The sequence below is a fragment of the Lynx rufus genome, unplaced genomic scaffold (genome assembly GCF_022079265.1).
Source record: "Lynx rufus isolate CCGP_SWC_20201006 ecotype Redwood Valley unplaced genomic scaffold, mLynRuf1.p SCAF_25, whole genome shotgun sequence".
Lineage (NCBI taxonomy): Eukaryota > Metazoa > Chordata > Mammalia > Carnivora > Felidae > Lynx > Lynx rufus.
This window is the reverse complement of record NW_025814840.1, coordinates 11317023-11343443: the sequence shown is the minus strand read 5'-3', so window position 1 is coordinate 11343443 and position 26421 is coordinate 11317023. Positions and strand designations below refer to the sequence as shown.

General features: G+C 40.3%; 1 protein-coding gene across 1 annotated transcript in view; it reads left to right on the top strand.

Moving 5' to 3' along the window:
• The window catches only part of RYR2 (ryanodine receptor 2), a 544943-nt gene that overhangs the window by 231125 nt on the left and 287397 nt on the right, over window positions 1-26421 (top strand). The window contains exons 25-27 of the mRNA XM_047088668.1: window positions 5955-6038; window positions 20234-20393; window positions 23511-23658. Of these exons, the coding sequence (XP_046944624.1) occupies window positions 5955-6038; window positions 20234-20393; window positions 23511-23658 (392 nt within the window). The remainder of the gene's footprint in view (window positions 1-5954; window positions 6039-20233; window positions 20394-23510; window positions 23659-26421) is intronic.

Here is a 26421-nt window from a genome sequence, read left to right as displayed (position 1 = left end):
CCCCTCCCGTGCTACCGGCGTCTCGGCGTCTCGTACCACATTAACCTAAGCTACCGTTATTAACCATCTGAAAGTGGCCTGCACTCCCCACGGGTCCAGCGGAAATGTATACATTCTCCTCTCTTCTCCTTCCGTGCTTGGTAGCCAGATGGTCGTTTCTGAACACTTAGGTCTCCACATCATTCTCCCAATTTACATTCTTTTTTTTTTTTTAATGTTTATTTATTTTTGAGAGTGAGAGAGAGGATGATGAGCAGAGAGAGAGGGAGACATAGAATCCGAAGCAGGCTCCAGACTCTGAGCTGTCAGCACAGAGCCCGACGGGGGGTTGGGGGGGGTGGGGGCTCAAACCCATGAACCGTGAGATCATCACCTGAGCTGAAGTTGAGGCCCAACCGACTGAGCCACCCGGGCGGGCACCCCCACAATTGACATTCTTTTAAAGCAGCTTTCCACCGATCTTTAGATGAAGACAGTGCCTTAATTTGTATAAAAGTCTACAAAGTCTGGCCTCCCGTCTAACCAGCTTCATCCTATGGGAGGGCTACTCTCTCTCTGTCTTGCCATCATACTAGCCTTTTCTGACTCACCTGTTTGCATATTTCTTTCCAGCACAGGGCTTTCTATGTGTCCTCTTCCTGGGAGGTTCCTCTCTGGGCCCTGTTCTCATCCCTTACATCTCCTATCGTTCCCTCAGGAAACATTTGCAGTTTCAGTAAACATTCCCTGACGCAGTAAGGCCCCCTTTCGTGGACACGCGCCCCTTCTGTATCTCTCAGCATAGACACTTCCTCTCCTGGTTTGTGTAATCACAGGATGGCCTCTCCACCAGACCCTGCATTTCTTGGGGGCGGGCTTCTCATTTACCCACCATTTTTCAGGCTTTACCCAGAACCTGGTAAATGTTCTTTGAATGAGTGAAGCAATGAATAGGCAATAAAGCTCAGTCTCTAACCAGGCTTTTCCATACCAAGTGCTCGTCATCTGCAGGGTGCCTCGTGTTCCCTCCGTGGCTCTATGCCAGTCTGTTTACCTGTTTCCTGTGGCTGTCTGCTGTAAGTACTACAGTGCCCCATGGACCAGTTTCGGCTGTTTAACCTAGTAGTATTTACTGAAGACATGTGCAAGTTACTGCAGATATCTGCGGTTACTAAGACAGAGACAGGGAACCTACCGTCGGGTAGTCTGTTTCTGCCCCGTTATTCTGTTCTTCTCTGTCGTGGACAAGGACACCTAGCCTCGCCCAGGCTTCCCTGGGCACGCTTTGTAGTGTGCTCTTCTCTCCTCATTCCTCAGCAGACTCTTTTTTTTTTTTTTTAATATTTTGATAATGCATTCCAATATAATCCTTTTATTTGTTTTTAAATGTTTATTATTTTTGAGGGAGAGTGTGAGCGGGGGAGGGTGAGGGGAGGGGGCACAGAGGATCTGAATTGGGCTCTGCGCTGACAGGAGCGAGCCCAGTGTGGGACTCAAACTCGGGAACCATGAGATCATGACCTGAGCCAAAGTCAGACGCTCAATTGACTGAGTCACCCAGGTGCCCCTACTCCTCAGCAGACTTTTAAACGTCTTAAACATGTGAGTTAAACAGCATTAAACCAGATACAGTGGTTTTAATACATATAATACAGAGACCAATTCAAAGAACTTGGGGTGGTTGATAATTTCACTAAATAGATTTTTTAAATGATCTGTTCCTCTGATTTTAAAACCTCCTTGGATTAGGTATAGAATTCTTAGATATAAAGCCAAAACACATGATCAATAAATTGCATTTTATATACAGCAAAACCTTTTGTACTTCAGAAGAAACTATGAAGAAACTTTTGACGAGAAAAGCCACAGACTGGGAGAAAATACTTATATGTCATATAAATTATGTCATGTCATATATATCATACATTATATTTGTAGACTTTGTAGAAAATAAGGGGAAGTCCTGCTAAAGGATTTGTATTCAGAATATATAAAGAGTTCTTACAACTCAACAATAAGAGTACATACAGCCCAATCAAAAATAAACAAAGCATTTGAGCATGTATTTTACCAAAGAAGATCTATGAATGACTAGCAAGCACATTTATAAAATGCTTAACATCATAGCTCATTAGGAAAATGCAAGTGAAATCATAATGAAATACTTCACACACATTCGAAGGGCTATGACATAAAAGACAGACTGGAAAACCCCCATTAATTTACCAAACAACCTAGCAATTCTACTCCTACATATGTAACTAAGAGAAATGAAACCTTATATCCATGGAAAGACTTTTGTATGAAGGTCTGCAGAAGCATCTTCATAGAAGCCTTATATGTAATAGTCAAAAGGTTGAAACCATGCAAATGTTCATAAACTTATGAATGGATAGACAAAATGTGATGTAGCCCCACAATGGGATACTTTTCAGCAATAAAAGGAGATAAGCTACTGATAAACATTATAACATTCATAAACCTAAAAAACATTAATCTGAGTCAAAAAAGCCTGGCACAAAAGATCCTAATTTATATGATTCTTTAAAAAAAATTTTTTTTAACGTTTATTTATTATTGAGAGACAGAGAGAGACAGAGAATGAGCATGGGAGGGGCAGAGAGAGGAGGAGACGCAGAATGTGAAGCGGGTTCCAGGCTCCGAGCTGTCAGCACAGAGCCCGACGCGGGCTTGAACTCACAAACTGCGAGATCATGACCTGAGCCAAAGTCAGACGCCCAGCCGACTGAGCCACCCAGGCACCCCCGTATGATTCTTTTTATATATAATTTTTAGAAAAGGCAGATCTACGGAGACGGAATATAGATTAGTGGTTGCCTGGGGGAGGTGGGGTCAGAGTGAGGAATGAGTGCAAACAGGCATGAGGAACTTGGTGAGATGAGATACTCTAAAACTGGATTGTAGTGATGGTCATACAACTTTGCAGGTTTATTAAAACAGTAATAAATTAACCTTTTCGAGGTACATTTCTGACCTGACAGCTTCTAATTCTATCTTTCTGAGCATAATCCTCAGTAACCTGTCTGTTGTCCATCCACCTAAGTGTGAGTCCCTCAGCGTGGCATTCAAGGCCCTCACTTAATGTATAGTCAAGTTCTCCATTCATTGTAATCAGAAGATTTCTCAGTGGGTGTGCCCTCAAAGATCGAATTGTCAGAGTTTAAGATAGATCCTAATATTATTGTCACCTTGAGTTCCCTCAGAGCTGGGTCTGGCATCCTCCTGATGATTTCATAGCTTTCTACGTATCTCATTGGACACAGGACACTGAATTGTAATTAACTATTGCTGTAGTCCTCACTGACCAGTAAGCTTATCCCCAGAATTTAGGACAGGGCCTGCCACTAGTGATGTTCAGGAGGTATTCATTGAATAGTTAAATGAATGAAGGAATAATGACAAAAAACTTCCTATCCTATGGACAATGATTGAATACATGTAACCCATGTTTGTTCTCTGAGTGTGTTTTCTATTCTTCTATTAATGATCAGTCTCATTTTTTAAAATTGTTTTTAAGTTTATTTATTTTTGAGAGACAGAGAGAGTGAGTGGGGGAGAGACAGAGAGAGAGAATCCCAAGCACGCTCCATACTGTCAGCACAGAGCCCGATGTGGGGCTTGAACTCACAAACCGTGAGATCATGACCTGAGCCGAAACCAAGAGTCAGACACTTAACTGACTGAACCGCCCAGGTGCCCCATGCTCGATCTCATTTTAATTGGTACATTCTCTAGGTAATTTTTATAGCTTCATTCAGTTCTTGATCTGTCCATACTTATGCAGGTTAACACTTGAAGGGTAACTTCACAGGATCATCTGAATTTTACCACGTTTAACCTAAAATTTAACTTGGTGACAGTTGATGTGTAAATATACATAGCTGTACCTATCTATGCCATCTATCTATCTCCAGATTTTCATTTTTAAGGTGTTGTGGAGGATAAGTGTGAATGAATTGTAGATGTTTGCCACATCCCTTCTGGAACTGACTAGAACCTAGAAATTCTGTAATCCAAAAAGGATTAGCCATTGTCTCTTATTCTGTTGGGATAGGAGAAACCACTCATTTTCATGGCTACTAAAGGCACATTGTTCCATATAAACCTGGGGGGCTTTAAAGGTTGAGTTCTACATGTGAATGGTAAGGATATTTCTCAGGAAAAACAATGAAAGGTCATTCAGGGGAGGAAAAGATAGAGTATCTTAAAAAAAAAATGGATAAACCCTTCCTGGCAAACAGGGACCCCTGATAGACATTTGCAAACAAGATTTTTTTTCTAGATAGAAAGTTCAGTAAAGGATTAAAAACATATGGGCATTTGTGTCTACTAAAGGTTGCGTTTCAAACCAGTGGTAAAAGGTGAATTATTTGGTAAATATTTTATGAAGAATTAGGTATCCATCTGGAAAAAAAAAATAAAGTTAAGCTGTGCCTGAAGCTAATAGACCCCTCTGACCATCACCCCCACACAGGAAAGCATGGACATTTTTCTTCAAATGACTTTACAAATGGGGTATCTCTAAGTGCCACATAAAATTCAGAAGCTATAAGAAAAGATGATAAGTTTCAGTTATATAAAAACATATTTGAGATTCTGCATATAAATAGCACTAAATAAAGGAAAAAGACAGACTAGAGAAAAACATTTGCAACTCCTATCTCAGACATAGGAAGAGCTTCTAAAATGCAATAAAAAACCCAAATCTAATGGAAAAGTGAACAAATAATATTTTCAAAGAAAAAAAGTACAGGTACTCTTAAGAATATGAAAAAAGCACTCAGATACACTTAGTATATGAAAAATACAGGAGCGCCTGGCTGGCTCTGCTGGTAGAGCATATGACTGTTGGTCTTGGGGTTGTAAGTTTGAGCACCATGTTGGGTGTAGAGGTTACTTAAAACTATAATCTTAAAAAAGCAAATCAAAATGGTAATGAGATACCCTTCTAACCGACTAATTGGCAAAGCGTAAGCGGTTTGCTAACTGTGTATGGGAAACAGGCGATGTTGTAGACTGCTGGTGGGAATGTAAGTTAGTAGCGACTCTGTAGACATTTGATAATATTTATGAATCCTTATTTTATCTGGTTTATTTTGAGAGCTAGAGAGAGAACCAGTGGAGGAGGGGGAGAGAGAGAGGGGGACAGAGGATCTGAAGCAGGCTCTGCACTGACAGCAGAGAGCCTTACGTGGGGCTCAAACCCACGAGCTGTGAGATCATGACCTGAGCCGCAGTTGGATGCTCAACTGACTGAGCCACCCAAGAGTCCTATAAATCTTTAAAATGTATATACCCTGTGACTCAGTAATCCCATGTCTAGGAGTTTCTAACCTACAGATGAAGGATACAGTACAAGTACTAAATGTATGAGGTTATTCATTGTGGCATTGTTTGTAATAACAAAAGACTAGGTATGAACAGAGAACTGGGTAAAAACATTCTGATACATCCAACTAATGGAGAACTTCAAAGTTGTTGAAAAATAAGCCAGCTTTATATGAAAGAACCGTATATCAAAGCTATGGTGCAAAGTCAAGATAGAAAATTGCAGAGAACTATACTCATTGTGTAAAAGGGAACAAAGAAACAATACACATGCACACACACACACACACACACACACCCATACATGTGTGTTAGAGACTGCACAGACTAGAGCAGGATATTCAAGAATTGGAAGCAATCAGTGCCTTTAGGGAAAGAAACAGGACCACAGGGAGGGGTTTGGAGAAAGACATACTATTCACTTGTTTTTTTGTGATGTTTCAATTTTCAATGTCTTACTCATTACTCAAAACTAAATACTTTATAAGCGTTTTTCCTTTGCATCAGCAATTTCTTCTCTGCTTTCAAGGTTGACTGTCCTACCTTATTCCCATCTGCTATTGTGTTGGGTTATTCCAGACATAGAGAGGGAGTTCTTACAGCTCATCTCTGGTTTTGTTTTCCAGGACTTTGTTGGCATTAGGATGTCATGTGGGAATAGCAGATGAACATGCTGAAGAAAAGGTGAAAAAAATGAAGCTGCCCAAGAAGTAAGTTGAACGTCTAAACAATATTAGTCTATGCATCAATTTAGTGCACCCAAATAACTCTTTTTTTAATTGTATTTAAATCCAAGTTAGTTATCAAATAGTGTAGTAACAGTTTCAGGAGTAGAATTTAGTGATTCATCACTTACATATAACACCCAGTGCTCATGTCAACGAGTGCCTGCCTAATGCCCATCCCCCATTTAGCCCATCCCCCTACCCAGCAGCCCTCAGTTTATTCTCTGTATTTAAGAATCTCTTATGTTTTATCCCCCTTCCTGTTTTTATATTATTTTTGCTTCCCTTCCCCTATGTTCATCTGTTTGACTTCTTAAATTCCACATGAGTAAAATCATGTATCTGTCTTTCTCTGACTTACTTTGCTTAGCATAATAGCCTCTAGTTCCTTTCATGTTATTGCAAATAGCAAGATTTCATTTTTTTAAATCACTGAGTAATATTCCATTGTATACATACCATATATACACATTGTTTTTAACCATTCACCAGATGATGGACATATGAGCTCTTTCCATAATTTAGCTATGGTTGATAGCTATAAACATTGGGGTGATGTGCCCCTTTGAATTAGCATTTTAAAAAATTTTTCTTGGGGCGCCTGGGTGGCGCAGTCGGTTAAGTGTCCGACTTCAGCCAGGTCACGATCTCACGGTCCGTGAGGTCGAGCCCCGCGTCAGGCTCTGGGCTGATGGCTCAGAGCCTGGAGCCTGTTTCCGATTCTGTGTCTCCCTCTCTCTCTGCCCCTCTCCCGTTCATGCTCTGTCTCTCTCTGTCCCAAAAATAAATAAATGTTGAAAAAAAAATTAAAAAAAAATTTTTTTTCTTTAATGTTTATTTGCTTTTGAGAGAGAGACAGAGAGACAGAGAGACAGAGTGCAAGAGGGGGAGGGAGGGGCAGAGAGAGACACACAGAATCCGAAGCAGGTTCCAGGCCCTGAGCTGTCAGCACAGAGCCCGACACGAGGCTCGAGCCCATGAACTGTGAGATCATGACCTGAGCTGAAGTCAGATGCTTAATTGACTGAGCCACCCAGGCACCCCTTGAATCAGCATTTTTGTATCCTCTGGATAAATACCGAGTAGTGCAATTTCTGGGTAGTAGGGTAGCTCTATTTTTAATTTTTTGAGGAACCTCCATGCTGTTTTCCAGAGTGGCCGCACCAGTTTATATTCCCACCAGCAGTGCAAAAGTGTTCCCCTTTCAACTCAGCCTCACCCACATCTGTTGTTTCCTGAGTTGTTAAGTTTAGCCATTCTGAAAGCATCCAGATAACTCCTGATGGATACCTGGGTGACTTCCTCAGTAAGGAAACAAAGCTCAGGAAATATTTGGGAGTATGTTATAAAAAGTATGTTATTTTCTCTGTGTGTAGGTGTGCGTGTATTCACCTGTGCCTATATGCCTAACTGTTTATCTGTGGTTTCCTACTTTCTACAAAAAATATTTGTATAATTTAACTTGGTTTTTACTAAAAGAATATATATTTTTTAAAATGTTTTTTAAGGTTTATTCATTTTTCAGAGACAGAGAGAAAGAGTGGGAGTGGAGGTGGGGCAGAAAGAGAGGGAGACATGGAATCTGAAACAGGCTCCAGGCTCTGAGCTGTCCGCACAGAGCCCAATGCGGGGCTCAAACTCACGGACCGTGAGATCATGACCTGAGCCGAAGTTGGACGCTTAACCGACTGTAACACCCAGGTGCCCCACTAAAAGAATATATTTTAGGAATGGTTATAAAGTTGGCATTATTATCGACATTTTATGATGAGAATCTGAGACTATGAATGCTATAGGGGTGATTTTACCTGCTGGGCTACAGCCTCTATTCCGTGATCCTGTTTAACTTCTCAAAACCTCACCTTTCTCAGCTGCTAACAGGTGATACCTTCTTCATAAGGATATTTGGGTATTAAATGAGGAAGTGTTAAAGAAATGATTGCTATATCCTGTTATTGTTTTTGCTTTATTTCAGTTTCCAGGAGGTACACACATTGTAGATAGGAGGTCTGGAAGTGTGTTCAGTAATATCATGAACATTAAAGCAAAGCAGCCACCCCGTAATCTCCATCAGTCACCCTGGCTTTGTGTTACCCCAGATAAACACAAAATCAAAATAGAAATAGTGTGGGAAGCCTGAGTGACTCAGTGGGTTAAGCATCTGACTCTTGATTTCTGCTCAGGTCGTGATCCCAGGGTGGTGGGATGGAGCCCGTGTTGTGCTCCACTCTGAGCTTGGAGCCTGCTTAAGGTGCTGTCTCTCTGCTTTTGCCCCTTTCCCCTGCTTGCACGCTCTCTTCCTTAAGGAAACAAACAAACAAACAAGCAAATAAATAAATAAATAAATAAATAAATAAATAAATAAATTTTTTTAAAAGGGGGATTAAAAAAAGGAACATCAGGCGAGTCATGTTGCTGATGTCACGCTTGTACCTGGCGTTTTAGAAACTAGGAGCATTGTAATAAACAAAGCCCCAGCCCTTATTGAGTGTACATCTACAGAAGTCTGTTCCTCTTCTGTTAGATTTATTCCTATGTGTCTCATCTATCTTAGATATTAAGGATTTCTTTCTTTTTGTCGTTGCACATGATCTCTAAATGATATTTTAAAAGATATCAATCTAGCAATATTACTAAATTTATTGTTAACAAATAACTCTGCAGATTCTTGGAGTTTTCCATGTAATAATAATATTACCTGATATTGATGGCAGTTTGTTTTCTTCCTTTCCAATATGCCTACTGTTTTTCTTGTGTCATTGCATTGGCTATGTTGAATATCTCAGGTAATAGTAGCTTATAGTGTCTCATTCCTGAATCTTAAAAAAAAACAAAAAACAAAAAACTTTGGGGTTTAAGTACCTTGTAGATTATTAATGGATCCCATTATTATTATTATTGTTTATTTGAGAGAAAGAGAGAGAGTGCTAGTGGGGAAGGAGCAGAGAGAGAGGGAGAGAGAGAAGCCTAAGCAGGCTCAGCACTGTCAGTGCAGAGCCCGATGCAGGGGTGAATTCTGGGAACCATGATATCATGACCTGAGCCAAAATCAAGAGTCGGATGCTCAATTGACTGAGCCACTCAGGCACCCCTTATCCCTCCTTTTAATCAACAAATTAGACATTCATACAGAAACGAGAGCATCTTTGTGGAGGTTTCCGGATTTTGCACCTTACTCCAAGAGACCCAGCAGGAATCTCACTCACCAGTTCAGATGGTAGGAGATAGACAGACCCCAAAGAAACCTTAGAACCTGATTAACAGGTGCAACTGCCCAGATCCCTCTTGTGGCTGTTTGGACAAGAATTGGGTGACTGCTGAGCTGAGCAGACTCTCACCCACTACAGAGAGCTTGCAGAAATCTAGCCCTTCAAAAGGGAGATTCCAATACACCATTGAAGAAGAAAGGAAAAGGAGGGGTGCCTGGGTGGCTCAGTTGGTTAAGCGGTTAAGTGTCTGACTATGGCTCAGGTCATGATCTCATAGTTCATGAGTTCGAGCCCCATGTCAGGCTCTGTGCTGACAGCTCAGACCCTGGAGCCTGCTTCGGAGTCTATGTCTCCCTCTCTCTCTGCCTCTCCTCTACTCATGCTCTGTCTCTGTGTCTCTGCCTCTCTCTTTCTCTCTCTCTTTCTCTCAAAAATAAATAAACATTAAAATAAAAAGAAAGGAAAAAGAAAAAAATGAGTTTAGTCATGGTGAAGTGGTAGGAGAAATTTTCTGGACACTGCCCTACCTCCAAGAAGGTGCCTTTTGGGGCTGATTTATCTAGTGAAGGTGACCTGTCCCACAGGAAAAGAGGAAGATGGTGAGAGAGGACCCAGCTTCCCCAGCTGGCAAGATGCAGCTTGAGATACCCATTTCTGTCCATCAGCACCCAGTGTACTAATGTGGGAGCTTAGTGGGTAGAAGCTTAGGGAGGATTTGGGGAAAGAGGAAGATAATATTTGCAGACATTGAATCTGGTCAGCAGAAAGTCCATCTAGAAGCCTTTGGGAATGACATGCCCTACCCCATCTCCCTACCCAGTCCATGGGCCTCCCCAGCTCACTAAGTGCTAAACCCATACTTCTCCCCCACTCCACTGCCGGCTTTGTGTGTGTGTTCCCAGGTAACTCCAGGAGACAGGGAGTATGCTCAGAGAACAGGCCACACATGGTGGGCAGGGAAGTAACCATAAACTTGAAATATAACACTCCCCTCTGCAAATCAAAAAAAGAGGTTTCTAATTACCCGCCTGGCCAACTCTAAGAACCAGAGAAGACACAAGAGCTGGTTAAGAGGGTCTTGGCAATTTCAAATGCAAAAGCAAAAATGCATACCTATAAGCAACGTGAAAAATCAAGAAGTGTAGAGTCACAAAAGGAAAATAATTCTCCAGCAACCAAGCTCAAAGACATAGAGTATTAGGAGCTGATAAACAATTTAAAGTAACCGCTCTGAAGAAATCCAGCACGTTAAAAGGGAACTCAGAAAGACAATCCGGTGAAATCAGGAATCAGGAGTAACGTTAATAAACAAAAGGAGATCTTTACCAAGGCAATTGAGATTCTAAAAAAGAACTAAAGGGAAATACTAGACCTGAATAAGTGAGGGAATGAGATGAAGAATGCAGAGGAGAAAAATCTGTCACACGGCAGACCAGGGGTAAGAAGGACACGTGGCTTGGAGGACATGAACATAGAATTAATATAGTTAGAAGAAGAGCAGGACCTGAGTTTAAAAAGAGTGAAGAAAGCCTAAAAGACCTCTCAGATTCTATCAGAAAAGCAAATATCTGAATGATCAGGCTCCAGAAGGAGAAGGGAAGGTGAAGGGGACAGAGTTTATTTAAAGAAATAATAGCCAAGAACTTCCCAAACCTGGAGAATGACTTGGATGTACAAGTCCATGAAACTAATAGCACATGCTATTATCTGGGTGTAAAAAGACCCTCTCCAAGACACATTAAAAAAAAATTTTTTTAACGTTTATTCATTTTTGAGAGACAGAGCACCAGTGGGGGAGGGGCAGAGAGAGGGAGACACAGAATCTGAAGCAGGCTCCAGGCTGTGAGCTGTCAGCACAGAGCCCGATATGGGGCTCGAACCCATGAACCGCGAGATCATGACCTGAGCCGAAGTCAGATGCTCAACCGACTGAGCCACTCAGGTGCCCCTCCAAGACACATCTTAATGAAACTGTCAAACATCAACCATAAAGAAGGAATCCTGAAGCCAAGGAAAAAAGAAAGTAACTGACAAAGGAAGCCCCATTAGGCTACCTGCTGATTTCTCAACAGAAACTCTGACAGGCCAGGAGAGAGTGGAATGATGTATTCAAAGCATTGAAAGATAAAAATTGCCAGCCAGGAATATGCTGTATGGCAAAGGTATCCTTCAGATACGAAAGAGAAATAAAGGCTTTCCCAGACAAAAGCTAAGGGAGTTTACTGTCTCTAGACTGGCGTTACAAGAGATGCTGAAAGGAATTCTTTGTGCCGAAATGGGAAGACGCTATCCCAGAAACATAGGATGTGAAAGCTCACAGCACGCTGGTCATGGGGAAGAACAGTCACACTTAGAGAACTGTAACTCTACATTCGGATGGTGTGTTAACCATGCAACCATAGTATGAAAGTTAAAGGAGACGAGTAATAAGAACGATAGCTGCTATAAATGGTTAACAAATGCACGACACAAAAGGAGGTAAATTATAACATCAGTAATATGTAACGGAGAGTAAAGGTGGAGCCTTTTTAGGTGTTCAAAGATAAGTTGCTATCAGCCTAAAATGGACTGTTTTATCTGTAAGATGTTTTATTGTAATTCACAAGGTAACCACCAAGCAGAGACCTTGAGTGGATCCTCAAAAGACAAAGGGAAACAGAACATACCTCCATGGAGTATAACCAATTACAGAAGTAGGCATAAACAGAGCAGGGGGTGGGGGTGGGGGGGGGCGGGAAACAATGGAAATGCAAAAGGACCAGAAGGCAATGAATAAGATGGCATTACTAAGTCCTTACATATCAATAATTACTCTAAATGTACATTGATTGAATTTACCCATCAAAAGGCACAGAGTGGCTGAATGGGGAAAAACGTAACTCCTACAGGCTGCCTACAAGAGACCCATTTCAGATTTAAGGATGCACACAGACTCAAGTGTCATTTGCATTACATGCTACATTTCCTCTTTGAAAATAGGCCATTTGAGTGTGAGTGTTCTCTGATACATAATACACACCATTTCACTAAAAATCCTTAAGGACTTTTGTAGAATGTGTGATTCATGGTAGTTCTTTTCTCCCTTTCTCCTTATTCCTCTGCAGAACAAACAAGCAGACAGCTGAAGAGTGTAACACATTATATTATCGTCAATTCTTAAATTCACAAATCTTTGTACATTTATTGTAAAGTGAAGCTCTGGACCCACTGCATAGTTTGATGAACATAGAGTCCATTTACTGTAGGAATAAAGAAAAAAAACGCAGTAGAAATAATCCACTCAGAGAGTTTATGATTGCCGATTTCTAATATGCCCGAGTAATTGAGATTTAGAAGCAAAACTATAGGTTTACTTTATGTTTATTTATTAAAAAAATTTTTTTTTATAGAAAGAGAGAGAGTGACAGAGTGGGAGTGGGAGAGGGACACAGAGAGAGGGAGACAGAACCTGAAGCAGGCTCCAGGCTCTGAGCTGTCAGGACAGAGCCCGATGTGGGGCTCAAACTCATGAACCGTAAGATCATGACCTGAGCCGAAGTCGGATGCTTAACTGACTGAGCTACCCAGGTGCCCCCAAAACTATAGGTTTAAGTGAAAAGAAAATCCTTGTCTAAATACCAATGCCATTTATTAAAACTTTTCTTTAGCACTCATGTGTGTTAATAAATCAGCACAGAACATAGGACCAGGAACTGGTTGTCTGACCGTATCACTGGGAACAATAGGTGATGTTGAATTATGAATTGGTAGTGTTTAGATTGTCTGAGAGGTCTTTAAATCCAGTGACAAATCCCCTCCATACCCCCACTACCTTCTTACCACTAATGCTAATGAAGCCCCTGGTGGTGATGGGAAATGGAGGGGTAAGTGGTGTCTCAGGCATATTGAGCCACATAAAAGGCTAAGAATGATAATCTAAGGCTAAGAATGCATGTATATAGATACAAATGACTTTTTGAGATGAAGGCTTGGATGCTGAATGTGTGGACCCATGACATAGTACATATACCAAATTCAGTTTGTGTAAATAGTTACCTAAGTGAAAGGCAGTGTTACAAATACCATTGGATTTTTCTGTCATGGTGAGGCACTGTGATCACGAAAAAACAAAACTGGTTTATAGACTTCTTTTCTGTGTAAAGAGTAAATTTCACAAACCACAAATTAAAAAATGCGCTAGCGCGCAGTGTTCTTTATTTTCTCTGATCAGGTTTAATCTTGCATTCAAGCCCAATGGGCCTTGTACCAGAATGAAGCTTAGTATTAGAAACTTAATCCTAGTCTTTTCAGGGAAAACTCTGTTAAAATCATTGTTTTCTGTGTTTATTCTCACCTTAAAATTTTTGATTGAAATGTCACATTCTCAAAGCGGTTTTTCTTGACATCTTAAAAAAAATAAAATAGTTCCCTATGTAAAATTGTACTTTTCCCCATGTCCCCTCTTCTACTTTATTTTTCCCCGTAGCACTTACATCTTCTAACATACTATTGTTTTACACTTTGTTTACTGCCTACCTCCATCCGAATATAATTCCTATAGACTTTTTTGTCCATATTGTTCAGTGATATATCATTAGTTCCTGGAATAGGGCCTAAAACATTCTACCGCCAAATGAATATTCGTTGTTGAATTTGAATTGAAGGTCTACCCTCCTCTTACTCCCAGGACCACCTGTGTTTAGGACACTCACCCAATGGGGAGCGAACACTGGATCCATCGTCCACCTCATTTGACTGTGCTGCCAGGACTGATTTATGTCAAGGAAAACCAGAGCTGGACAGGAGTTAAAGCCATAAAGGCAAATTGTATTCAGGAACTTTTGCAAATAGGGAAGAGAGACCTATGTATGGAACTGGACTCCATTCTGAATACAACAGTGATAAGTGGGGATTTATAACCAAGGAGCAGCAGGGCTGCAGGTCAGTAGATAGAAAATTACTTAGGAAGACACATCAAGAAGGGGGATTCTGCAAGATGAACTTGATAGGATTCTTGCTGAAGGCAGACCAGGTGATGGGATAACAAGGTAGGGGATGAGGGATGCCATCCGATAGGAAGGTTGGAGGATTTTCCTTAAACTGATTGATCAGTAGGATTCTTGCTAAAATGGAACTAATTGGAACATGACAGAGCCCAAGGTCAGAGTCCTAGACAGAAAGAGGATTCAGTGGAGCCTGACTCGAGTTTGGTCTGAGTGTCTTTGTGTTTTGTCTTCATTCACCTCTGCTGGCATCTTATGGGGTGCCTGTTTTCTGCACTGGTCTTGGTAATGAGTCCACACAGTGGGTTTCTCCTTCTCATTTCTGTGAGTCCTCCAGGTCACTGCTCTTCTTTTTGCCTCTTCATTGCTAGAAACCTGAGAATATTCTCTCTGGCAACTTGGGGATTGCAGTCAGTTGGTGGAGGGAGGTGGGAGACTTGGCTGGCTGCCATATCCATTTTTCTGTAGTCGTGCTGCACGATGAAGGGCTTGGGTGTGGGAGATTCTAGGACCTGGCCATTATCCTTGGTACACTCTGGGAACAAGACAGAAGTTCACTTTGGCCGAGGGATCTACCTGGTCTCTTCCTGGGTGGGGGTTGGAGAACTCTGGCTTCCCTCTAAATCCTCCTGTTCTTCTAGGCTCTGTGGAACCTATTTGGGCAGGGCATAAGAAGTCTTTATCGGGTCTTCCTTCTGTCCCAAGGCATCTGGGCCTTGCTCTTTTGATACTCAAAAACCTAACTTTTACTGTCAGAAGGCCTTTATCTAAAAGACTATGGTCTCTGCAGTGAATTTTCAAAGTCTATTTTAAAAATCCAAACCAAGAATGGCTTTCTTTGGTCTCTCTCTTGAGATGACCCCTTCTTGGGGCAGTGGATACCTTGTGGTTTTGTTTCAAAGGGGCTTTGGGGTAGGGGAAGGCCTTGGAGTAAAAAGAAATTGATAAAAGGGAGTTGGGTGGTGGGGGCAGGTCTCCAGGGCACTTCATCATATTACCTTTACTTAAAAACAAAGAAGTGAAGTAATAGAAGAAACCTATCCCTTGTCCATTTCCCTCCTAATTTGTACATTGAAATTAATTCTCCTGTATTTGTGCTCTGGAGGAGTTTTGAATTCTCTTTCTGTTCTTTCTGTGAAAATGTCAGCCCAGTATGCATTTTTAGTAGATGTGCTTCCAGCAAAAACTTGTCCTGAATCTCTCTGATGTGCAGTCATCTGAGATTTTCCCATTTGTTCCAAGGTACTTGAAGGGCGGATTTGGTTTTGAAATTTACACCTCACATCCACTGAACTTGGACATAATCTTTTCATGTTTACTGCGCATCTTTCACAGCATAATGACTTCCAAGCTTCATTTAACCTGATTCATCCTAAACAAGGAAGCTTGAGAGGTGGGAGAGGCTAGAAAAAAAAAAAAAAAAAAAAAGAAAAGGTTTTTCTCTTTAGTGTTTTTGGAATTCTGCCATGTTTTTGATGCCACCACTTTAATTGCCCCTTTAGTGATATTATACTGAGCACTTTATTCAGAGGCTCATTTAGAATACCTGCTTCAGAAAAATGCGGGTCAGGTGGGAATGAAGCCCAAAGTGAAATTGCTACTCCACGTGACAACTCATCAGCGGGGTCAAGTGCTGTCATTTTTTGTTTATATCTTCGATAATTTGGTGCAGATGACACTGGCAGTTTGCCAGTTTTGTTTCATTTTTGTTTTATTTCTCCAGGCACAAGGGTGTTTTAGAAAAGAAACTGAAGCCCTATACACGTAGTTTATTAATCTGTTTTTTTTTTTAATTACTGGATTTTATGCCACGTCAAAATAAATTAACTGAGAGATAATAACTACAAAAGAATTTTGATACCTTGGAAGGTCAGTATATTGAATGTATTTATTTAATTCCATATATATTCCTCATCGGCTGCATTTCAGGATGATTGATGGAACAGGGACTTTGCATATAAAAGTAAAGGAAGTAAAACGATACCTACTAACCAGACTGCAGGAGAAAGAGATCTATTGACTGATTCTGGCAGAATTTTCCCAGGAAGGTCAAAAAGGGAGAATGTAACACATCAACATCTTTAAGATGAGACATTTTGTATTTGATGCATATGATGATGTATTTTGAATTAATAGAATTACTATTGATACAACTTTTCCCTATTATTTGAGCTACAAAATTCTACTCCCCAAGAATTATAATGGTAATCTTTCTTTCCTTTATTTCTTTTAAATTTCTGGAAATTAATCTGAAACTTTACTTGAAACCACTTAGTTTCCGGTTTACATGCAGTACAGGAAAAGCTTTGCTTTTTGTTCTTTTTCAACCACGAGAAGAGAATATTTCATATAAGCAGTTGGTTGATCTTTATGTACCTACTAAAATTACATTAATAAGGTGAAATGGACAGTATTTACCAAAGTTCATTTATGCTCCTTTAAAAAAAATCCTATTTTTATATAATGATTCGATTCTTACTTTCTCAACATGTACTCCAAACGAAAATAGTTTTAAAAATCATTGTGATGCTACTAATTCATATTGGTTAAGCATTCATGATGTCACCATTTTTGTTAAGTCTGTGAATTTCAAAAATATCTGTATTTGTTTTTACTATAGGTGATTTGAAGTACAACAGTATGGAAATAAGGGTCAGGGGGAATGGGAGTCAGTAACTTTAATTTGGATGGGATTATTGGCCATTTAAAAGAATCACTTTAGGGGCGCCTGGGTGGCTCAGTCGGTTAAACGTCCGACTTCAGCTCAGGTCACGATCTCATGGTCCATGAGTTCGAGCCCCGCGTCAGGCTCTGGGCTGATGGCTCAGAGCCTGGAGCCTGCTTCCGATTCTGTGTCTCCCTCTCTCTCTGCCCCTCCCCCATTCATGCTCTGTCTCTCTCTGTCTCAAAAATAAATAAACGTTAAAAAAAATAAAAGAATCACTTTATTATTATTTTTAAATGTTTATTTATTTTTAAGAGAGAAAGCATGCACAGGAAGGGCAGAGGGAGAGACAGACAGACAGAGAATCTGAAGCAGGCTCCACATAGAGTCAGGTACCGTGAGATCATGACCTGAGCCAAAGTCGGATGCTTAACCAACTGAGCCATCCAGGTGCCTCTAAAAGAATCTCTTGAAGCTTCAAATCCTTTCTTGCACAGGGTTATGAAGAAAAGTAAAATAAATTATAGTCTACATCTGAAAATGAGCATAAACCAATTATTGTGCCATGTTAAATCAACGGATGCAAATACATCTCCAAGGGTTTTCATTATGATCACAGATTGAAGCCAGTCTAGTAGATATTCCATGTAGGAAGAGGAAATTTTAGAAGATAAACACTTACGTCACATATTATCCAGCTTTATACATTAGTAGAATTTATCTATAATTTTTGACATGGAAGGACCTCCTTCCCATCTTCCACCTTTCAAACATCCCTCCCCATTCCGTATGAGATATTGCTGGAAAGCCTACCATTAGAATTGGTTGTCAGGGGAAGGATTTTTTTCACTTCACATGCACATACCCCTCATTAAGATGGCTTAGGCTCTAATCGATTTTTCATAGATTAGTTTCCAAACTGTATCCGGTATGTCTCCTGTCTTGCAGTTAGGAGGTCTCAGGGCCATTACAAAATGGGAGGAGAAAGACTTGTGTACGGTTATGCTACCTCCTGCTGGGCGATGGTGGGGAAGCCAGGAGGAGGGTGTCAAGCAGAGGTGGGAAGACTGGGCGATGGAGAAGACTGAGTTCTTGATCACTGATTCTAACACTGCCTCCAGCTAGTCACGTTAAACTTGGAAATTAAACTGTGCTAGCTTGATCATATGTTGGTACTTGGAAAATAAACTCTGTTAGCTTGATCATCTGTTGGTACGTTGGAAATCTATTAGCAGCTCTTTCTTGAAGAAAATATTTTTTGAATGAGTGGCACCTGGCTGGCTCAGTCAGACGAGCATGTGACTGTGGATCTGAGGGTTGTGAGCGCAAGCCCCTCGTTGAGTGTAGAGAAAATCTTTAAATGTACATATTTTCTGAAAAAAGAACTTGTATGTAGACTGTGCTTCTAGTTTACAGATTTATCTATTTATAACCAGAATTCTATAACATACAATGATTTGTATGAGTGGTTAAAAAATCCCACGTGATTTCTTTATATAAAAAAAAGACAGGAAAAAAAAATATTGTTAATTACCTAAACCTGCAGAGTGCTGATTTAAAACAGAATGAAATTTCTTGTCTATAATTATAGCTTGTGACTATAAATTGAATGACATAAGGCAGGAATTAACCTTAACTGTAACAATTGCCAGACCAATCTAATCCACTTAAACAAAACAAAACAAAATATTTCTCATACTTTTGTCTATAGGTAAATGACTTATAAAATACTAGAGGTCTCCTAAGGAAATAGAAGTAACTAAGGCAAAGTCAACTGTATTCAACCTTAAAATTATTTATTGCTGTAACACATCAATTCATTCAACATATTTTTATTGAATGCTTACCATGTATCTGGTACTATTCTCCGTTTGACAGATAGTGAGGAATACGGCAGTCAAACTCTCTGCTCCAAAGAAGGTTGCCTGCTAATTCTGAGAGCGATAGCCCAGAATACTTAAAAGAAAAACGATGACATAGTTTTATCCCAAAGAGCATTTTCTCATGTTCTAATAATTTTTTTTTTAACTTGGTATAGTTAGCTGGTTTTCTTTGTACAAAGGAGAATCTTTGAGATGAAGCCGCATATACTGGGGTGCCTGGGTGCCTCGGTCTGTTAAGCATCCAACTTTGGCTCAGGTCATGATCTTGCGGTTCATGGGTTTGAGCCCCGCATGGGGCTCTGTGCTGACAGCTCAGATCCTGGAGCCTGCTTCGGATTCTGTGTCTCCTCTGTCTCTGCCCCTCCCCACTCATGCTCTGTGTCTCCCTCTCAAAGATAAACAAACATTAAATAAAAATGATGCATGTACCTTTATATTCAGTATATAAAGTTAATTCTTGCAAACACTACAGATCATCAAAAGGCTGCTTATCTGCCATGCCCTGTTTCAAGTATAAAGTCAGTTAGAAAAATGGATTAGAAACAGATCCTGACCTCAAGGCATAGTTGATTATAGGGAATAGAACAATGACAGAATGGCAGGGAGGCAGCCATAAAATAGGCTTTGTTCAAATCTCAGTAGTTAAAAAAGAGAATGAGGCAGCTGTGTGTGTGTCTGTACAGAGAAGTAGGGCAGTATTATTGCCCTAATACGTGCATGTTTAAATTTTTATATTTTCAATTTTATATTTCTTCTGAAACATGAAAACTTATGCTCGTTTTAGTACTTTCTTTGCATTTCAGAGTATGGAAGTAGTCTCTGATAAGAATTCCCTAAAATCCAGGCCTTCCTAATATTTTAGATGATTATGCACCTGGGATTTCCTACTCTCTGTCTTATCCAGAGGCTTCCTAAATTATATAACCAGGGAAGTCAAAAAGGGGGAATGAATTCATAAATGCATTAAAACCTCCCTATGCAATAATGAACAGCTAGTATCTGAAAGGACCCACAGGTTTATTAAATAAATATATGAATTTAATATAACATTTGAAAATTGAAGAAAATATAAACGGGAAGAGAAATCTATCACATGTTTTCATTGGTAACCAGTTATTTTCGTTAATACTGTAAAAAAGCCTCAAATATTAGGAACTCAGAAACACTAAGTCCTTCTCAACTTTGAGAGATAGGTAAGGTGTCTTATTTTAGTTTTATTGACATAAAAATGAAAACAAAGATCGCGTGGCCTTTGTGCCTAATGAGTTATTAGCGTGCATGAAGGGCTCCAGGCTTGCTGACTGACCGACCAGCGGTCCCCAGTGTGGTGTCTGGAATCATTAGAAGTGGGTGGGGCCATAAAAAGACCCTTAGAGGGATTTCTAAGCCTGGACTTGTTTTTGAAAGGCCAATTACATATCTCTTTTGTTTTGCTTTGTAGTTACCAGCTGACTAGTGGGTATAAGCCTGCCCCGATGGACCTGAGCTTCATTAAACTCACGCCGTCTCAGGAAGCGATGGTGGACAAGTTGGCGGAGAACGCTCACAACGTGTGGGCCCGGGATCGAATCCGGCAGGGCTGGACTTACGGCATCCAGCAGGTATGTGGGCGTTGAGCTTTACGGCACGTGGGCTGCGGTTTACGGCATGCAACAGGTACGTGGGAATTTAGCTTCATGGCGTGGGGGCTGAGATTTACCTAAGTGGTCATCAGCATGATTCCCAACAGGAGGGATTAAATAATGACCATTTTGAAACTCCTATACATTTCTTAATGTGACTGTGCACTAAGGCCCCTCTTCAATGCTCGACTCAAGAAATCAGATGACCATAGCTCTGAGTGTCGCCGTGAGGCACTCAGTGAATGTTAACTAGAACAGAGAGTTATAAGGCAGTTTTGTGGCATTTGTCTCTCTGAGGTTGTGTTTAAGGAGAAACCTTTGAAATAATGAGAAGATGGGGATAAGATAATAATAAAAGAGGTCCACAATTCCTTATTCGAATCCCCTGGGGCCAGATGAATTCCAGAATCGAGATATTTTTTTGGGTTTCTGGGACGTTGATGTGGTGACATATTACGTGTTACTTAGCACTCCCAGCAGGGCAGCAAAATGCTGCTACTAATTGTTCAGCAGAGCGTAGGCATGATAATACCAGGAGGGATAAATAAAGACTATAAACAGGCTCGCATCAATTCAGATCATGTTTTACCACCAACCGAGTTTTTGTTAAACTTTGGTAAAAACTGAGTTTTCAGCGCTTTATGGATTTCAGAGCCATGGATCTCCATTAATGGGTGGCCCCCGTGGGAGTGACTGTCATTGAGTACATATTGGAATAAACATGGCAGAGGGGTGAAGAGCAAATTTTAGCTTTACCTCCTTGTCACCATGTGACCTTGGGAAGGCTACTTAAATTCTCTGTGCCACTGAGAATTTAAGGCTACTTAAATTCTTAAATTCTCTGCGCCACTGTTTTCCTCATCAGGAAGTGATTTAACTTCATTATATAACTTCTGTCTGAGAAAGGCTGATAACAGTGCCTGCCTTCTAACGCACACAGAGAGCAGTTTGCTATTATATTAGGTGCCAGTCACCACGCCCAGACGTTTACATGTATTCTTTTTAACTGGCAACAACAGTTACGTCAGGGAGAATGGTTTTTATTCCCGGTTCACGTGTGTACAGGGGGCCTTATTGAGAGCACTGCGCTCAGTGCTGCACAGCTAGCAGGTGGCAGACACAGCTTGGGATCAAGGCTTCTGACTCCAGAGCCAAAAATTCTTCACTTCCTTGTTCCTTGTTGCCTCCAGCCAGCTCGTTTTGGGGCTGCCGTGACTTAAAAATTTTTCGGGAATAAAATGGATTCTTACTTAAAGGCTTAGACTGTGGTTTGATATACAGCCTCAGTGTTGACTTGAAAAAATGAATTTCCCAAATCCTTCTAAGCTGGTGACTTTTTGCCATTGGGAAGGCTAAAGAAAACTTGAATAGCCTTGAGTGGCCTCATAAACTGTATGTTTATATTGAATTAAGCTGGCTATAACAGGGGAGAATGTCGGCACTAAATCTGCTTAAGCATTGTGTGTGTGTGTGAGAGAGAGACAGAGAGACAGAGAGAACCTGATTCTTACACCCCAGAGGGCTAAAGGGTCCACACTGGCTCTCTGCAAAAGGAGGGCCTACTTGCCTTGAAGGCCACATGGCGGTGTCAGACAAACCGGGATTTCCCTGATGTCCGTCTCTTCCTCGAGGGATGTTCTTTCCTGTTCATGCATTTCCTCCTACAAGCCTAAGGCTCTGTTTGAGCTGGCCAGAGCTCTCATTGAAATCCTTTCCCCATTCCCTCTCCCAGCTCCCACCCCTTCCCTCCACCGAATTCCCCACTGACATAACTCATGTTTGCTGGATTATTTGAACAAGCATTGTCTTGAATTTTCCGTCACCTTCTTGTTAGCGTAATCTAGTTCAGACCTATACTGAAAGTCCTTGAAAACAGCTTCATTGAATTACCTCTTCTCTGTCTGACTCTAGCACAGCTGGTCTCAAACCTGAGTATGTGTGGAATCCCCTGGGGAGCTCCTGTGACCACTCAGAATCTCAGGACATCTCTAGAGAGGATGATTCATTGAAGGCTTCAAAATTTCTGTAGAAAGTTTGGGGACAAAAACCATGTTGAAAAACAGGGGTGCTGGGTGGTGCATCTCACAGCTGGGCTGGCAGTGTAGGCGCTCTGTTTATACTGCTGGTTTATTTTGGGGGTGGCTTTGGAGTGGTGCCCCCACCAAGCAACCTAGGTGCTCTTGACCCTAATGGAGCAGGTATTGGTACGAATTTGCTAGAGCGAGGGGAGAAGAAAGTAGGAAAGGCTTTCCTTGCTCCTACCCACCCAGAACAGACCCACCACAGAACTCATTTTTCTCGAGAAGGTTTGGGAGGATCCACAGCCTCCTAATTCTTCATCATGCTGGGGTTATAGTGAGACTTGAGTATGCTGCCCGAAATATGGAGAGTCTGACAAAAACTGCAGCGGAATCTCAGTGAGTGGATGGAAGGGAGTAAGTTCTTTGCCAGGACGGTAGGATAGCCCACTTTCTGGCTTTGCTGATACTGGTTTCATCACACTTTTCAACTTGGAGCCTCTTTTGTAACAGCCAAATTTTGAGTTTTGTAGTTCTTTCAGTATTTCTGTTATTAACTGGTCTCACAGGTTAATGGAGTCACTTGAGTGCATATTTTTCAAGCTAGTTGAGTTCATAGAATGGCTGCCTATATCACACTGAATTTTTCTGAGAAAGGGACCACAGCCTTATGTTGTTTGTAGACCGATGCCACTAAGAGGTGACCAGTGATCATTTGACTCTTCTTGGAACAAAGACTTATCAGTCAACTGTGCAAGGAAATGCTGTGTGCTCCAAATTAGCCCATTGCCCTGTGACCCCAGCAGATGAAAGATGGTTACAGAGATCCTTCCAGTTGGCTTTTGTTACTGCTGTTTTTACTTTCTGTTACTGCTTTGAATGGATGCAGTTATTCATTGGATTGAATCTTTTGTATTGATAGTGGTTCAGTAACTTACCTGAGAAGACAAAGAAGGTGGGGGAGAGGCAGCTTTTAACTCAGGGACTTTACTTTTCTGTTGTATCTGGTGGCTGTCTCATTTCCAAAATGATTGCTTCAGCACTGCTTTGATGACCAACACCTTTTCTCTTCCCGTAGGATGTAAAGAACAGAAGAAACCCTCGCCTGGTTCCCTACACCCTTCTAGATGACCGCACCAAGAAGTCCAACAAGGACAGCCTCCGTGAGGCCGTGCGCACGCTGCTGGGATATGGCTACCATCTGGAGGCGCCAGATCAAGATCATGGTATTTGGGTTTTCCTTTCTTCCTCTTGGGTTGCAAAATTGTGTAGTAGTTCTTTAAAGCCAAATAATTGACTGAAAGGAGGGGAACGTACGAGATGGAGTCCTTCAGGATGTAATTTAGTTTGTAATTTAGGCCAGTAGTTGGGGCATTTTTTTTCCTGAGGACACGAAGGATTAGGCTCATCTCTCAGTAGAATGTCTTAGGACAACAGTGATTCTGCAAGGGGAAGAAATGGGTTTACCTTCCCAGAGAGTCCGAGGTTAATTAACCCTGAGATTGCCCCTGTTTCCATCCCACAGGCTTTCCTTCAGCTCTCCTTGTTTAGTTTGTGGGAGTAAACCCATAGCTACTGTCTGCGGAACCTTCATTATTTTTACTCATACCTATAGACACTATTCATTAATTAGTGCAGCATTTTGCTTTAAGGTGAGCACATTAGAGTAAGCACTCAAGAAATATGTGTTGAAGAAATAGATTTTCAGAGGTTTTATAAAGAACACATTCCCCTCAAATAATACCTTTTAAGAATATGGTTTAAAATGATTAGTTCCTTAAAGCTTTGCCTGAAGTCTGAGTTGGTGTGAATATCCATATTTTAAAATTGGCAGAAATGAAGTAAACTGTGCGTTTCCTTATAGTGGCTATATTTTTTGGTAGAAAGTTTTTAAAAATGCATCCTAAATATTCTCTGATGACTACTATTTTCAGTGTAATAGCTGTGCAAAGATGTCCAGACCATAAATAGTAATAATAGCTAATGATTTTACAGTGCTTATCAGGTACAGCAAATGTTTCTAAGACCTTAGGCAATTACTTACTCCTCACAGTAGTAATCCTGGGTGGATGGTTTCTCCCACATCCTGGCCAAGAATTGGTAGTGAATCTTTCTGATTTTAACCATTCTGATAGATTCAATATAGGATCTTATTAATAGTTTTAATTCTCATTTTCCTCAGAGTAATGGTGTTGACATTTTTTCTTGCACTTATGGGCCATTGGGATAAGTGTTTTTTTCAAATCTGTATCCATTTTTAAAAATTGGGTTGTTTTGTCTTTTTATTGAATTGTAACTATATGTCATTGTAAATATTTGTACATATATGTAGATTTTCTGGATATGGAGACTGTGTCAGATATTGGAAATAACTCCTCCCAGGACCTGAGTTGTGCTTCCATTTTCTCAGTGAAATCTTTCAAAGAGAAGAACATTTTTAATTTTGATGAGGTCCATTTATGATTTTCCCTTCATGGTTATATGTTGAAATCTTGAATAGGTTGAAATCTTGGCCTGTGCAAAAACAAAGATTTTCTCGGGTGCTTTCTTCCGGAAGTTTTATGATTGTAACGTTTTCATTTAGGTCTATAATCTGAATTGATTGAGTGTTATTTGTGATGGGAGACTAAGGTCGAGGTTCATTTTTGTCCAGATGGATCTTCAGCTGTCTCAGCACCATTGGTTACAACAAATTATCCTTTCCCATTAAGTCACCTTGCCACCTTGGTCAAATCTCTATTGACCATTGTGTTCTATTCATCCATATGTCTATCTTTAAGTCAGTACCACACTGCTATCTTTGTTATTGCCACCTTATAACAAATCTTAACATCAGGTAGGGTAGGTCCTCTAACTTCTTCTTTAAGAGGTTTTTCGGGCTCCTTTTTTCTTTGCATTTCTTTATAAATTTTAGATTCCAGTTGTCAATTTGGTTTTGTTGGGATATAGTTGGCTTTATAGGTCAGTTAGGGGAGAATTGACATTTTAATAATATTTAGTCTATCAGTTCATGAATGAGACCTATCCTTCCATTTATTTTGGTCCTCTCTAGTTTATCTACTACTTTCAGAGTAGAGGGATTGCCCATTATTTTTAGAGGTATCTGATATTTTGGAAACTATTATAAATGAAATTAGCTTTCATTCATTTCATCTTCCAGTTGAAAGATGAATATGTTGAATATGAGAAACACAAATGTTATGTATATGTTGATATTACATCCTGTGGTCTGGCAGAATTTATCTTACTTTTTTTTCCTTTCCCTTTCTTTCTTTCTTTCTTTCTTTCTTTCTTTCTTTCTTTCTTTCTTTTAGGATTTTCTACCTACATAACCATGAAGTCTCCCCCCAACGCCCCCAAAAGTTTTACTTTTTCCTTTATAATTATCATGCCTTTTTGTCTTTTGACTTACTGAACTGGGAAAGAATTACAATATTTAATAAAGTGGCAAGGGAGATTATCCTGCCTTATTCCCAGTCTTAAGGGAAAAATTTTTATTGTTTCATCATGAAGTATGATGTTAACTGCTCTTATCACCATGAAGAAGTTCTCTTCTCTTCCTAGTTTTCTGGGAGCTTTTATCATGAATGGGATATTAAATTTTGCCAAATAATTTTTTTGCCATTTATTGAGAAGATTATATATTCTTCTCCTTTATTCTGAAAATACTGTGAATAACATTGATTTTTGAATGTTAAAACAAGGTTGCATTTCTAATACAACTCTACTTAGTCAAGGTGTGTTATCCATCTTTATATATACCTGGATTCTTTTTGCTATTCTATGAAGGATTTTTATATCTAATTTCATAAGCAATACCAGTATGTCATTTCCTTTTCTTGCAACATCTCTTTGTCAGCTTTTGTTATGAGGGTAATCCTGGCTTTGTGATACAAATTAGGAAATGTTCCCACTGTTCTCTGAATTTGAGATAGTTTTGTATTATGTTTTACTGAAATGTATAGAATTTATCATTAAAACCATCTGGA